This window comes from Danio aesculapii, chromosome 22, assembly GCF_903798145.1.
Source record: "Danio aesculapii chromosome 22, fDanAes4.1, whole genome shotgun sequence".
In the NCBI taxonomy this organism is placed as follows: Eukaryota; Metazoa; Chordata; class Actinopteri; order Cypriniformes; family Danionidae; genus Danio; species Danio aesculapii.
This window is the reverse complement of record NC_079456.1, coordinates 23,786,387-23,800,367: the sequence shown is the minus strand read 5'-3', so window position 1 is coordinate 23,800,367 and position 13,981 is coordinate 23,786,387. Positions and strand designations below refer to the sequence as shown.

Genomic DNA, 13,981 nt, shown 5'->3' with positions numbered 1-13,981 from the left:
GATAACTTATTCCACCGCTTCAAACCATTGCTTTTTTCCATCATTAAGCTGTATTTTCGGGTGATGCTGGCAAAGGGGAACCGGGGAGACTTGATGAAGTTGCACGAGTATAATGAGGGCAGATCAAACCGAATTGAATCTGCATGACTATAAAGTAAAAGAAAATCACGCGCAAACTAGCCTGTAGCCGTTCTGAGTAATGACCAATCAACACCATCTTAGGCACAGCGGCATTGTTAGTCTGACAGCAGAGCCTCAACAAAGTGTTAGCTGGCTCTGAACTCTAGACACAGCTGAGCGCCAATCAGGTTATTTAACAAGGTGGGGGTCAAATGGCAAAAAAAAAGACCTCTGGCTCGCAGACCTGTCAAAAGCTGGTGTGTGAAATTTGAGTCAGAAAAATGAAAGTGCTAGGACACTCGTTTAAGAAAAAAATAGCTACAGGTACATTTTAAAAATATTTATTATGGTGACTCAAACTTCACATGAGAAAGTTAAACAGGTTTATCCTGTAGCATTCAATTGAAACTTGATCTCCACTGGAAATGTCCAAATTGGAGTAGCTTCTTTTTGAAATCTTATTTTAAACATGAATTTAACCTTTTACAGGACATTGATTGAAATACTAATCTAGGAGATATAACAAAGACTTTAAAGATGCTGTATGTAAGTTTTTGACTCTTCAAAAGTATAAAAATACCATATGTTTGCATATATTTAGGATACATAGTGAATATTTTTGTTTATCTAAAAAACAATGCTGAAGTCAGTTATTCTGCTTTAAAAATGTGAGTTACGTGCTGGAATGCTGTCTTAGATTTGTTTATTTAACCCGCACAATGCCAGTTTAGCCAACTATATTTCAGCACCCCCGGTGGAAAACTGCACATTTTATTAATTCATTAAGAAAGACTGCCAAAGCATGCATCCGCGACCGAAATGCGACCTCCGGTGGACAGTAACAAACTCCAAAATGAGACGCAGATTCAGAGTTTCATAAGAAGTGGTTATTAATTAGCACATAACATAAATATTACGAACGTAAACATTAAGTGAGCAGGTTACATTGTAACCCCGTGTCCTAACAGTGCGTTTACACCGAAGATGGTTAGAGCAAAGGTCGCTCTGGCCGCCCTAGAGACAACGCTGTCTGCTATTAGCTCCAGAAGTGAGAGCGTCAATATTCGCTACATTAATCTCATATTTAAAGGAGCCGTTGCCCCATTTCATCAAACGAGTTACTTTCCTGCATAAAACATGCTTTCTAGCGTGAAAATGTTACGCACTTTTTATCAAATTCATTTAACAATGGGAGAGGAGATGAAGTTGCATGTAGCTTTGCCCCACTTATCCAATATGGGCCCATATGTTTAAAATATTCTGAGGCAGCAATACTTTTGTATTGTCGCATGAGATTCCCATTTTTAAAAGAAAAATATAAAACATTAATGCACATCAGTAACTCACCAGTAACTTTTTAAATGTTCCTGTAAGAAAACATTGTAGATAATTGCAAATCCAGTGACCGACTACACTTCTATCATGCGCTGGTCTTCTACATTCCGATTGCTTGCTGCCGAACCAAGTCATAGCTCATTACCATAAAGTTGACTTGATTTCAACTCTCCTCGACGCCCACACCGATGAAGACGCGCTGCGCTGCTCCTCGCCGCTTATCGCCACCGGCTCTCATTGAAAATGAATGATTTCCGGCTACTTTGACGCTCTTGCCGCTTTCGTTGTGAACGCACAGTACCAACACGTTACATGAGGAGATTCGCAATAAGCAATTTGGCTGTTTGCACCAGACACAACACGACAAATTTAAATACAGCCATGCAGAAGCACAGAATAGTGCACTCACTGCATTCCAACGAGATGATAATCTAATTAATACATATTAAACCTCTTTAACATTATTAAATGTAGATGCTGAATCACTGATATGTGTTGGTTTTGAGTCACAGTTCTAAAGTTCCATTTCAAATGGTGTATTTTCAAGATCCGAGGTGAACTACCTGCTGCTGCTTTCAGTAGTATGCCAATAAATCCCATGTAACATGGCATTCATACTCACTTTATCAGCTTTTAACACTGAATAAAACACATGAGGTGTACCTGAGGTAATCATTGTCAGTTTATTCTGTTGTTCAGCTGCAAGAAATAGAAGCCATTTCTAAAATAAAAATTTCAGTTAATGATTAAACAAAAACTGTGGATCAATCTGGCAACCTGCGCTTGCATGTGTTTTGAACCAGGTGTACAATACCTAGTTCAACCACTGGGTAACAAACTTACATACTGCACCTTTAAAAAAATTATATTGTAATTAATATCACTGAAGTTGCCATATATGGTTGCTTGCCCATTAAATGGTTAAAAGTGCTTGATACTGTAAGTGTCATTGGTACTACTCAGTGCAGTGACTATTAAAAATCAAATATGACAAACTATTTTAAATGTAGGTTTGAGACCTTTTATGTGACAAATAACATCTCAAACTTTTGCGCCTTCTTCACTGTTATTAAGATCACATTACTGAAACTTAGCAGGCAAATCTGAGTTGTGGAAAATGGTCGCTTTTACATAAAAATCTCATTTGCATGGATTCCTGGATTACACTACTGAAAAGTGGTGTGCAGAGGAAACAAAAGCTAAATCTGAAGCAGCAGTTCAAAGAAGCTAAGACATAGAATGAATGCATTTACACTGCAAAACTACTACATGAATAATGTTGTGAGAAATTTTTTTTGTACTTATTTTAACACATAAATATGAAATATGTCAAGCATAAACCGTATATGCGGTAAGTGAATGAGCCATTCATAAAGAAGCATCAATGCATTAGCCCTATACAGAATATCATAGGGACTTGGGACGTTTCGGTAAGTGAAAAACAAAAATCTCCCTGTAATGCTGCATCATATTTTGTTAAGAAAATGTATAATAACAACATGTAAAAAAGGAAAAACGAGAGGATTTTATTTTGTGTGTGTATATATACATAACTATACAAACACAAAATAAAACCAGCAATTCTTTTTTCAAAGTTACAAACCAAACCAAAAAAAAAAGATCCGTTACTCTGTTAACCACTTAGCCAAACTGTTCCTTAACATCAGTAAAACACACATGGCCTGTGAGAAAGAGAAATAGAGCTGTTGGTCATCGCTGGAAAATCACTTTGCTAATTGCAGCACAAGTGTAGTTGTAAATTTCAGGTCTATTATTTTTTATTGCTTTATTACTGGGTGCAATCTGGATGAAAAGAGGAGGCAAGACAGGTAGCATCTGTCTCCACCTACTGCCTTGGCACAGTCAGCATCATCTGCTGGCTTTGGCACAGGGCACGAAAAACATCAATGTGTCGCACTAGTGCCAAGCACAAGCATGGCAGTCATGCTTAATCCAATCTGGCAAAGTATTCATCTTCTAATGTTAGCTAAAATAAGTCACCTACTCAGTCTCTGGGCCTGTCAACCCCTGTGCAGGAGGGAAAAAAACAATAGCATTATCTTTAAAACCATGCGTTTCTGAATACTTCCTATTAAGGCCTATTAGGGCTTATTTGTTGGGCCAATAAACGATATTATATCGAATCGCGATAAAGATTATGTCACAAACAATGATAAGCTCTGGACATTTTTACTCTAAATTGATCTAAGAGCCAATCACACAGCAGAAATGTGCAACAATAGGAATCTGAAAGTGTGTTGATATTATGTACCGAATTTTCGGCCACAGAAAATGTCTGTCGAAAACGTTATGCCATTTCAGAATAGTTTACAAGTAACATTACTTTGCCCTTATTCTTGAAGGAAAAAATTACCAATAAAAAGGAGTAAAGCACCAAAAGGTCATTCTGAACCATAAAGTAAATTTTAATACAAATTCGGTGATTGTTGTTATCTATGAATTTTCAAATGTACTATTTTACAAGAGAGACTACAAAAATTGGGAAGCTCTGCATTATTATTATGATGTTTTAATTTTTTTATTATTGAAATGGCCAAATTCACACAAAGGAAAGTTGAATGTGCTAACCAGTTTAACAAATAACAACAGACTACATTTTTTAAAGTAAAACTTTAACAGATTCCTTTTTTTATTCTCTACGATATAATAAATTTGTATTTTGAAAATAATAAGTAAATAAGTATTTTTTTTATATTTTTTTTATTCTAAATAATTGGAAATGTTTTTGGTACTTTAAAAATTATGGTAATGATGATCACCTGACAAGCTAATCCTGAAAAAAATTGTACTTAAAATGTCACTAAAATGCAGTATTGAAACCTCAAATAAAAAGAAAATGAGACGCATAACTGCAAAAAAGAGCCACCCCTTTTACCAGGCTGGCTACTGGCATGCATTTAATGGACCCTCTAATTTTTGTGGTTTCAGTCATTGTTCGGATACTCTTTTAAATCATTAACAACTTATATCGTAATGTATATCATTATCGTTCAATATGGAAAATAATTATCGAGACTGCATTTTTGCCATATCACCCAGTCCTAGTGGTAAAGTTGAATTTTTCACACCCTCTAGCAAAGAAAATCAAGAAACATTAAAACTCTTCAATTAAAGCCTAATATATTTTAGAAAAAAAGAATGAAACAGATCAGAGTTACCAGAATTACAAAATAATCTAAAACTCAAAAATGAATCAAGCATCGAGAAAATGCATTCAATAATAAACTTGTGTGGACAAAGAGGGAACTGAAAGATGACACAAAAGCAAAGAATGATTTCCTCTTACTATGCTGGTATCTAGTAATAAACCAACCAACGCAAGCAAATAAACAAAAGATCACGCTACTCTTAGTAGTTCCTATAACTTACATAGCAACAAGACATGGGTTGGACTCCCAAGAAATGTATAAACTTGGATAAAAATGAAACAAAGTGTACTATACATGTAGGTTGACTTGTTTTGTCTGACTTCATTTTCCACCAGCGAAAGCGAACTGCAGTTGAGGTGATCAAATGTCAAATTAGGCTAAATGACACATGAGGTGAGTACAGAGGCAGAATGTCTGATGAGATACAATAAATCCCCTCGAATGCTTCATATTACCACAACTGCTCTAGAATCACCCCATTTGGCCACAGAAATATGTTCGGGCGCTCTGCAAACCAAGATCCCTCAGGTCAGTCATGTCTGAACAGAACAAAGAGCCTGAAACTCAAGAACTGAGTAGAGAGCAGTCAATCACATGCTTCAATTGGAAACGGGGAACAAGACTCGTTATTTTGTAAACCACAATATTCAATTTGCGACAAGACGCAATGAGGTCTGTTATCTCAGGCTGGGAATGTTTCCTGTCCTCGACGAACTTCTGTTTGGCCCTAAAGTCTCTTAAAATGAAGCTGCAGTTCTGAGAGTCGGGGTCAGGAAATGAGACAAGCACCGACATATGATGATGAGGGAAGTGGGTTATAGCTTATTTCAACTTTCACGTCAGCGGCTGGACTGGGAATATTTTGCTTTTTCAGTCAGAGAGCAACAGCTGCTTGTGAACCACCTGCTCCTCGCCTATTCTACGTCAAGCAAAAAGAGTAATGATAGTTTCAGGCTAGAAACAAAAAAATCAGTGATATAGGATATGCAGAGCTAATAACAAGCGGTTCATGTCCGTACACTTCACATTGACATTTATAGTCAAAGTTTACAATGATAATGATGGCCTCTCGTCACTATGGGCCTGTTTGCACCTGGTTACTTTATTCGTTTTTTTTCCTGATCTGATGGTGATCTGATTTTAAACAGACCTATTTACATTTGATCACATACAGCGCATCCGGAAAGTATTCATAGCGCTACACTTTCTCCACATTTTTTTATGTTACAGCCTTATTCCAAATTGATTAAATTTATTTATTTCCTAAAAATTCTACACACAATACTGCCTAATGAAACATTTTTTGAAATAATGAAAGTTTTTTTGAAATTGTTGCAAATTTATTAAAAATAAAAAACCTGAAAAATCACATGTACAGAAGTATTCACAGCCTTTGCTCAATACTTTGTTGATGCACCTTTGGCAGCAATTACAGCCTCAAGTCTTTTTGAATATGATGCCACAAGCTTGGCACATCTGTCTTTGGGAATTTTTGCCCATTCTTCTTTGCAGTACCTCCCCAAGCTCTATCAGTTTGGATGGGAAGCGACAATGTGCAGACGTTTTCAGATCTCTCCAGAGATGTTCAACAGGATTTAGGTCTGGGCTCTGGCTGGGCCACTCAAGGACGTTCACAGAGTTGTTGTGAATGCAATCCATTGGTATTTTGGCTGTGTGCTTTGGGTCATTGTCCTGCTGGAAGATAAACCGTCGCCCCAGTCTGAGGTCAAGAGCACTCTGAAGCAGGTTTTCATCCAGGATGTCTCTGTACATTGATGCATTTATCTTTACCTCTATCCTGACTAGTCTTCCAGTTCCTGCTGCTGAAAAACATCTCCACAGGATGTGCTGCCACCACCATGCTTCATTGTAGGGATGGTATTAGCCTGGAGATGAGCAGTGCCTGGTTTTCTCCAAATGTAACGCCCTGCATTCACTCCAAAGAGTTCAATTTTAGTCTCATCAAACCAGAGAATTTTGTTTCTTATGGTTTGAGAGTCCGACAGATGCCTTTTGGCAAATTCCAGGCGGGGAGCGGCTTCTGTCTGGCCACTCTACCATACAGGCCTGGTTGGTGGATTGCTGCACAGATGGTTGTCCTTCTGTAAGGTTCTCCTCTCTCCACAGAAGAACGCTGGAGCTCAGACAGAGTGCCCATCGAGTTATTGGTCACCTCTCTGACTAAGACCCTTCTCACTCAGCTAAGATGGCCGGCCAGCTCTAGGAAGAGTCCTGGTGGTTCCAAACATCTTCCACTTACGGATGATGGAGGCCACTGTGCTCATTGGAGCTTTCAAAGCAGCAGAAATTTTTCTATAACCTTCCCCAGCCATTCAAATTATTCTATATGCAGACTGTAAAACATCATTACAAGCACACAAGGTTCTGTGATTACTTTCATTATGTGCTAAATAAAACACCTATTTTTATAATATACTGAACCAAAAACAAAACAACATGCCTTTGTAAATGAATGAAAAGCTACATTTTCTAATATTCCTCTCGTTTCATACACCGTAAAAAACAAAAAGTTACGGTAACTCAAACCGTTGGAGGAAACAGATAGCAACAAACCATTTAAGTTCAAAAACTAATCTTAATGAGTGCTGTGAACTTACTCCATTTGAGTGCATGAAACAATTTAAGCACAGTAAAACAAGTTAAGGCAACTCAAACCATTTGTGGAACCAATCTATATGATTACTGTGAACTTACTCCATTTAAGTTGCAGTAATGAGGTATTTACCTTCAACACTCAGTTCAAAACTCTCTTCAAATGGGTTAACTCATTTCATTTGATAAAGTTAACTGTTGGGTCTTACAATAAAGAGATGGGCTACAGGTGCATGCTGCATCTCTTAATTGAAAAATTTCAGTTGATCATTTCATGACCAAAAAAAAAACAAAACTAACTTTGAATTTGACCTTCATCATCTATCATCTGTGGCCTTCCGTTGCTTATTTAATAGTATATCTGAAGGTCATATAGCCCACAACATGTGCGCTCTCACAATAATTTTTTATTTTTTATTTTGGGAGGAGTCAAATTTACAAATACAGTTTCAACAACCTGATGCATTCAGACTTGTAATGCATGCATGCCAGACCACCTCCTGAATTGGTCTGAGCGATATGACAGTATATCCATCTTGATTGCATTTTGAAGGGCATACAGCATATATATCATGTATGTCCATATCATGATCGGATATATATCCAATCAAAAAAATTAAAGCATGAAGTAACCAGGTGTAAACAGGCCCTATAAAAGACAATTTTTGCCACAGCACTACAAATAAAAATGTATGGCACTCCTGGACTTCAATCTCACAATTGAAACTTTATTCCCAGTTTGTCTTACAAGATATAAACTGAAATTTTGTTATGACCATGGTGAACCTATAAAATCTTATTTATGAATTAGAAGGCATTTATACAGCCATCTAAGGCCCTATACATGTAAAAAAAATAAATAAATAAAAATCGAAAACATGCCAATGCAACAGATGGCAAATGAATAAGGGCGTACTTACACTAGGTACAGTTGCCTTAAACCATGCCGAAGAGCAATTGACCCTTGTCCCCTCTCCCCAACAGCCTGTACTCACACTGCATTTTGCCTTACGAACCTGAGCATGCTTATGTCACCGTTGATGCGACTGTTCAGTTTAACAGGAAGAGAAGTGCTCTCGATCAGCACAGTGAACATTGCTTTAGTTATATCGTTTTAGTATTTGGGATGCAGTGACACGCAGTTAAATGTCTTGCCGAACAGATCCCCCACTTTTGACGGTCATAAATTATCATAAAAGTCATCATGCTGCATATTAGGAGGTTTGCTGAAGGTGCTGCTGACGTGCAGCAAGGAGTTTGCATCTTAAATAAACTTTGACAGTTCACATTAATTGAAAAGTAAGAATGATTAATAAATCTATATGAAACAGTGCCTTAAAAGTGAGGTCAAGTCTTCAGTTTTGGGCTCAGGTGCGCTTTGCACTCACACCACAAGCGCACTGCACCAAAGCACAACCGAACCACGCTCTGGCACACCTCTTCCAACCGCACCTGGGCCCAATTCGGAGTACTCACACCTGTCAAATGAACCGGGAAAGGAGCCTGGGCACGGTTCGGAGGGCAAAGTGTGAGTGCACCCCAAGCATAAAGCTATGTTGGTCAGTCAGATGACTGCAAAAAGGAGATGGTAGAGTATAATTGACATCACACAAAGGAGATAACAGCACACACTCCAACGTCACAAGATTAAAACTCTGGCAGAACTTTAAAAAAAAAAATTGTTTTCAGTGACCCAATAAACGTCTACCTGCAGATGAACATCCAAACCACAGAAAACCTTAGGGAGAACCTAAAAATTCTAAACTATGCATTTTTACCATTCAATTACAAGACATTAGCTATGTTTCCATACAAAGATGCAAATCACATTTAAGCGCAAAACAGGAATATCACATAAAAGACATGTGAATAAAGCAGCATTTCCGTCCAACGAGTCAAAGCGAACAAAATAGTCACTTCCTGATTAACTGGCGCCAAATATCAACAGTAAAAATGTAATTTGCTGCAGAAGGAGAAGCTGCGTGAATCTTTTCTTTATTTAATAATTGACTTGCACCTCAGAAGAAAATGCCGACATGCATTGAACACATGGTGGCATTTGAAGCACAGACACTCTTGATTCTGGAGGTAATTAATAATATAATAACACTAACACTGAAACGGTTAAGGAGTTTTAGAATGATCAAAACAACATTTCCGATGTCTTACAATGTGGTCAGCCTGCTGGTTTGTCTATACACATGCATCTTTAATCGCCACATGGTCTCTTACATCAAAATCACACAACTTTTTTAATGCGCATACTGGAGATATTTCAATAAAAGTGTTTCCATCGTAGTTTAATGCGCATCTTTTTAATCAAATAAAATGATTATCCTACTCATGTATGCGCATTTTGTTTTTATGTGCATTTTCAAAACGTTTGCAAATCTTGTCATTTCCATCAACTGTTTTTTATGCGCATATCCAAAATGCGTATAAAAATAGGTGGATGGAAACATAGCAAGGTTATAAAAGTTTTGGATTTTTCATTAGTTTTAGTTTATATTTCGTTTTGACTTTTTGTTTTCAAAATCAGTTAGTTTTAAGAGGTAGCTTTACTAGTTTTTATATTTTGAAATTGCTTAATTTTAGTTTAGTGTTTATTAGTTTGTATAACTCAACCAAAGATATATTTCTGTAACGTGTACTCAGAAGACACAAGAACACTACCATCTAGCCATCCTCAAATTCAAATACAACAGCCCACAAGATAGCAGGCCCAATTGCAATAGTGTGCAAGGCTGCTTCAGTACACAGTAGTGATGGACAGTTCAGATCTTTTCCGTGAACCAGATCTTTCATGACAATCCTCCCATGTTGGGGCTCAACATATCAAAAATATGTAGTCAGCAATCATAATTTCAGTCAGATAAAACATCACCATGATCTGAAAAGTCATGCGTTCTCATATTCGATCTCTGTGTACTGACCTAATAACTGAATAACTCGGGTTTATTTCGAGTCAGAAGGCGTATCAGGCACATTAAAAAGTAAGTCTTTGTGGATAAGTGCTTACTGAAGATGCAAATCGCCAAATTCAGCTTGATTTGGGAAGCTCAACGGGTTCACTTTGAAGATCCAGTTACAAAGAATAATTCGTTCGCCATCAGGATCACTAACACAGAGATGAAACTCATTATTGGACATAAATGTGTTAAATAAATACTTAAGCATCTAATTAGGTCATATTTAATGCTGTCACCGTGTTGCTGTCATGTCCAGTAGTTGTTTTTAGTCGCAAGAGCAACTACGAGGACTGACTGGAGGAGGACCGAAGCATTTGATCTGGCCAATGGCAGCAGGAATTCAGACTGTGAGGAGGCGTACGGGTCAAACACCTGCAGCACGAAGCTAATAGATTTACTTCTAAAAGGCTCATGTATTAAATACATTTACAAAGATGAAAACGAAGGACATTTTTGCTATAATTTTATTAGTTTCAGTTAGTTTTGCATTTACACAATGTAGTTTCAGTTAGTTCTAGTTTAAAAAAAACTCTTGTTTTTATTTTTATTTCAGTTAACGAAAATGTTTTTCAATTTTTGTTTTCGTTTACAAACTTGAAACATAGCCAATGACATTTTGGGGGCCTGAAAATGCTAACTTGAAATTGAGTAATAAAGAACTTTCTAAACTACAAAAACATGACTTCGTAAACAAATGTTAAGTCACACATTTATTATGTGTTCATTAGACAAGAGCGAGTTTATAACTGCCAAAACAACAATAGCAGAACACAGAACATGTTCACGTGCACATACCATTTCTTAAATAAGTGACTTCGCCACCTACTGGCCTGGCATGCATAATACCTCATTTTTAGTCATTTACACAGATCCAGAAGTAATTTGTTTTGTTCAGAAAACTTTTTTTTATCCTGTTTATAGTATACTCTTATAGTGTAACTATCCTCAGTTTCAGAATTGCATTGCATAAACTGCTTAAAAACAAAATTCTTAGAAAAAAAAAACATCTGAATTTGTTTAAAAAAAAAGATTAAAAAAAAATGCACAAACTTGCGAAGTGAAAGAAAAATAAGCCAGAACTCTGAGATAAATAGTGGCAATTACCTTTTTATTCCATGACTAAAACAAGCTCCCATATTTCACTGCACAGCAGTCATTACTTGGTCCGTTAGAGCTGTGTGGTTTCTACTCATCCTTGCAGAGCTCAAAACACACAAACGTGCTCACAAATCTAGATCGATATCACTGCATACCAACCAAAAAAAAAAAAAAAAGTCAACCAAAATGCATCTGCAGGTTTCTGAAAGTAAATGCAAGCCAAGTGAGGGTTGAACTGGAATGAAAATGTACTCATGTCAGCCCATCAGGAGCGAATCTGACCACCCTGCGAATCTAACAGCAATAATTTCCTTCCCGTGAATCCCCCAGACACAAAACGCATCATTTACTCATCCATTTCAAGCACGGAAAACAGCTCAGCATATCAGCCAAAAATAAGAGCCATATATAAAAGCTGTCTAAGTTTCACAATACAGGATTTCAGATGGTACAAAGTTAGATAGCTATCACGACACACACTTAAATATGTGTGTTAACCATTTTAGGTATTTTTTTTAAGCAGCAATTCTAGATTTCATAATGCAATTTGCCAAAATATCATACATCTATAATCGGTATTTTACACCAATTCTATAGTTACTTTTGATTAGAAAGTCAGTCATGCACTTTGCACAATAAAAAAAGTCTCATAATATCACTTAAAACCTATGAAATATGAGCAGTATTACTTACGCCGATGTAAACATTGTCTTTAATGTCATTTCAAAGTCTGACAGCAAGGAAGATTTAAAAGACAGGCTCAACACACTCACATAGTTGCTAATGTGTTTCGACGTTAAAAGTCCGTTTGAACAGACACTTGCATATGCAAAACTGAATCAAATTGAGAAATGGGGGCTCACCTTCATTTTCAGATGATGGACAGGCAACCTGAAGAGCCAAATCAAAAGTCCTTGCAGGATTCTCACTGGAATAAGAAAACATTTTTTGAACTTACTAACTTTAAAACAATTATTTGACAAGCATTTACTCTCCTTGTAACGAAATGTGATTGAAAAATACAAAAATAACCAAAACACTGAACATCTGTCAACGTTTCTTGTTCGACTGAAAAACGTTACACGTTTAAAATGCTATTATTTTAGTGAAAACCATCCCTTTAAAATCTGACATGCCATTAGACAGTGAGCTATGCAGTCAGTTTGCTGCTGTGAATTCATAACACATTGCTATACAGTATACTTAAAAGCCATAGACACTTAATTCAAGGCGTCCAACTTGATCAAAAATGAAATATATTGAGCTGTCAAGTTTAAATGGCTGTAGAGGAATGCGGCTAGGCTAGTTAGCATGTCTGAGGTAAACAGCTAACCGGTCAGCTGGACCTGTCATCTCTTCTCATTAGCCAAATTAGCTAACTAGCGGACTCGCCAGTCGCCACGGGCGCTGTGTTTATTTCAACCGAATGATAGACTTTTATAATGAAGACTGATAACACAAAGCAGAGGAATGCGAAAGGTAAACAAGTGTCGACTTACTTTATCCTGCTGTCCATGGCTAAAGCATCGCGTCAGCAGCTGCTCGCGCCGACGGCGGGAAACTAAAACACCGTCGCGACACCGGAGCCACGCGCTTCTGATTTTCACGGCTACCTGGCAGAGAGTCGCGGATACTGCCGCATTTCTCGGTCTGTCGCCTGCCGGTGGCGCTTCCTGGACGCCTTCACTGACCGTTTCGGTTCCCCAGACTGTGATCCTGCAATGAAGCACCAGGAAGCACCTGACTATGCGCGTGCGTATGTTGTGAGTGGGATAGTAGTGAGACTAATAATTCGTTTTGGTGTAGTTTCAGAACAGTATGAGTTGGTGTGTGTGTGTGTGTTTGTAGGAAGCAAAATGAAATGACAGTCTCCATTCACAGGAAATAAAAGGCAATGGAAGTGAATGGTGACTGAGCCTGCATGGCAGTCCTTAAAGGGATAGTTCACCAATTCTGTCATCAATTTACTGACCCTCAAGTGGATCCAGACCTTTAGTTTTTTTATGAGTAATTTTTTATTTATTCACATTGAATTATAAACAAGTTAGTCATTTCCTTTTTGTCTTAGTCCCTTTATTATTCTGGGGTCACCACAGCGAAATGAACCGCCAACTTGACCAGCACTCGCATACACTACGGCCAATTTAGCTAATCCAATTCACTGGTACCGCATGTCTTAGGACTGTGGAGCACCCAGAGGAAACCCACAGGAACACAGGGAGAACATGCAAACTCCACACAGAAATGCCAACTGGCCCAGCCGGGGCGCGAACCAGCAACCTTCATGCTTTATAAATTTGTTATTTAGAAGAATATTGGTTAAGACATTACTGGAAACAAATCCAAAAATTAGTTAAGAAGATTATTGGTAGACCTTTTGTCCATCCCCAGCTATTTATCTTCTGAATTGTAAAACTGCTCTACACCTTAGTAATGGACTAGAATCTGTGTTACACTTTACGTATCTAGCATGAAAACGTATTCTTTTATTGTGGTCTTCCTCTAACATTCCTTCGGTCAATATGTAGATAAATCAGATTGCTGTTTTCTTACCCTTAAAAAAACTGACTTGTGCCCACATGGAATCTGTGCACGAAGAAATCCACAGATTTCTGCAGATTTTTAGCACATCATTTTATTTATTTATTTATTTATTTATTTATTATTTTGTGTAAA

The 13,981-nt window shown here is 37.4% G+C and overlaps 1 protein-coding gene across 2 annotated transcripts in view; it reads right to left on the bottom strand.

Moving 5' to 3' along the window:
* Positions 1-13,179, bottom strand: part of dennd1b (DENN/MADD domain containing 1B) — a 187,514-nt gene extending 174,335 nt beyond the window's left edge. Inside the window, exons 1-2 of one of the 2 annotated variants that reach the window (XM_056448448.1) lie at positions 12,805-13,179; positions 12,169-12,233 (exon numbers count right to left, since the gene is read on the bottom strand). In XM_056448448.1, the coding sequence (XP_056304423.1) occupies positions 12,169-12,233; positions 12,805-12,821 (82 nt within the window). In that variant the 5' untranslated portion in view covers positions 12,822-13,179. The remainder of the gene's footprint in view (positions 1-12,168; positions 12,234-12,804) is intronic. The other variant, XM_056448449.1, reaches the window with a different exon arrangement.
* Between the last annotated feature and the right edge of the window lie 802 nt (positions 13,180-13,981).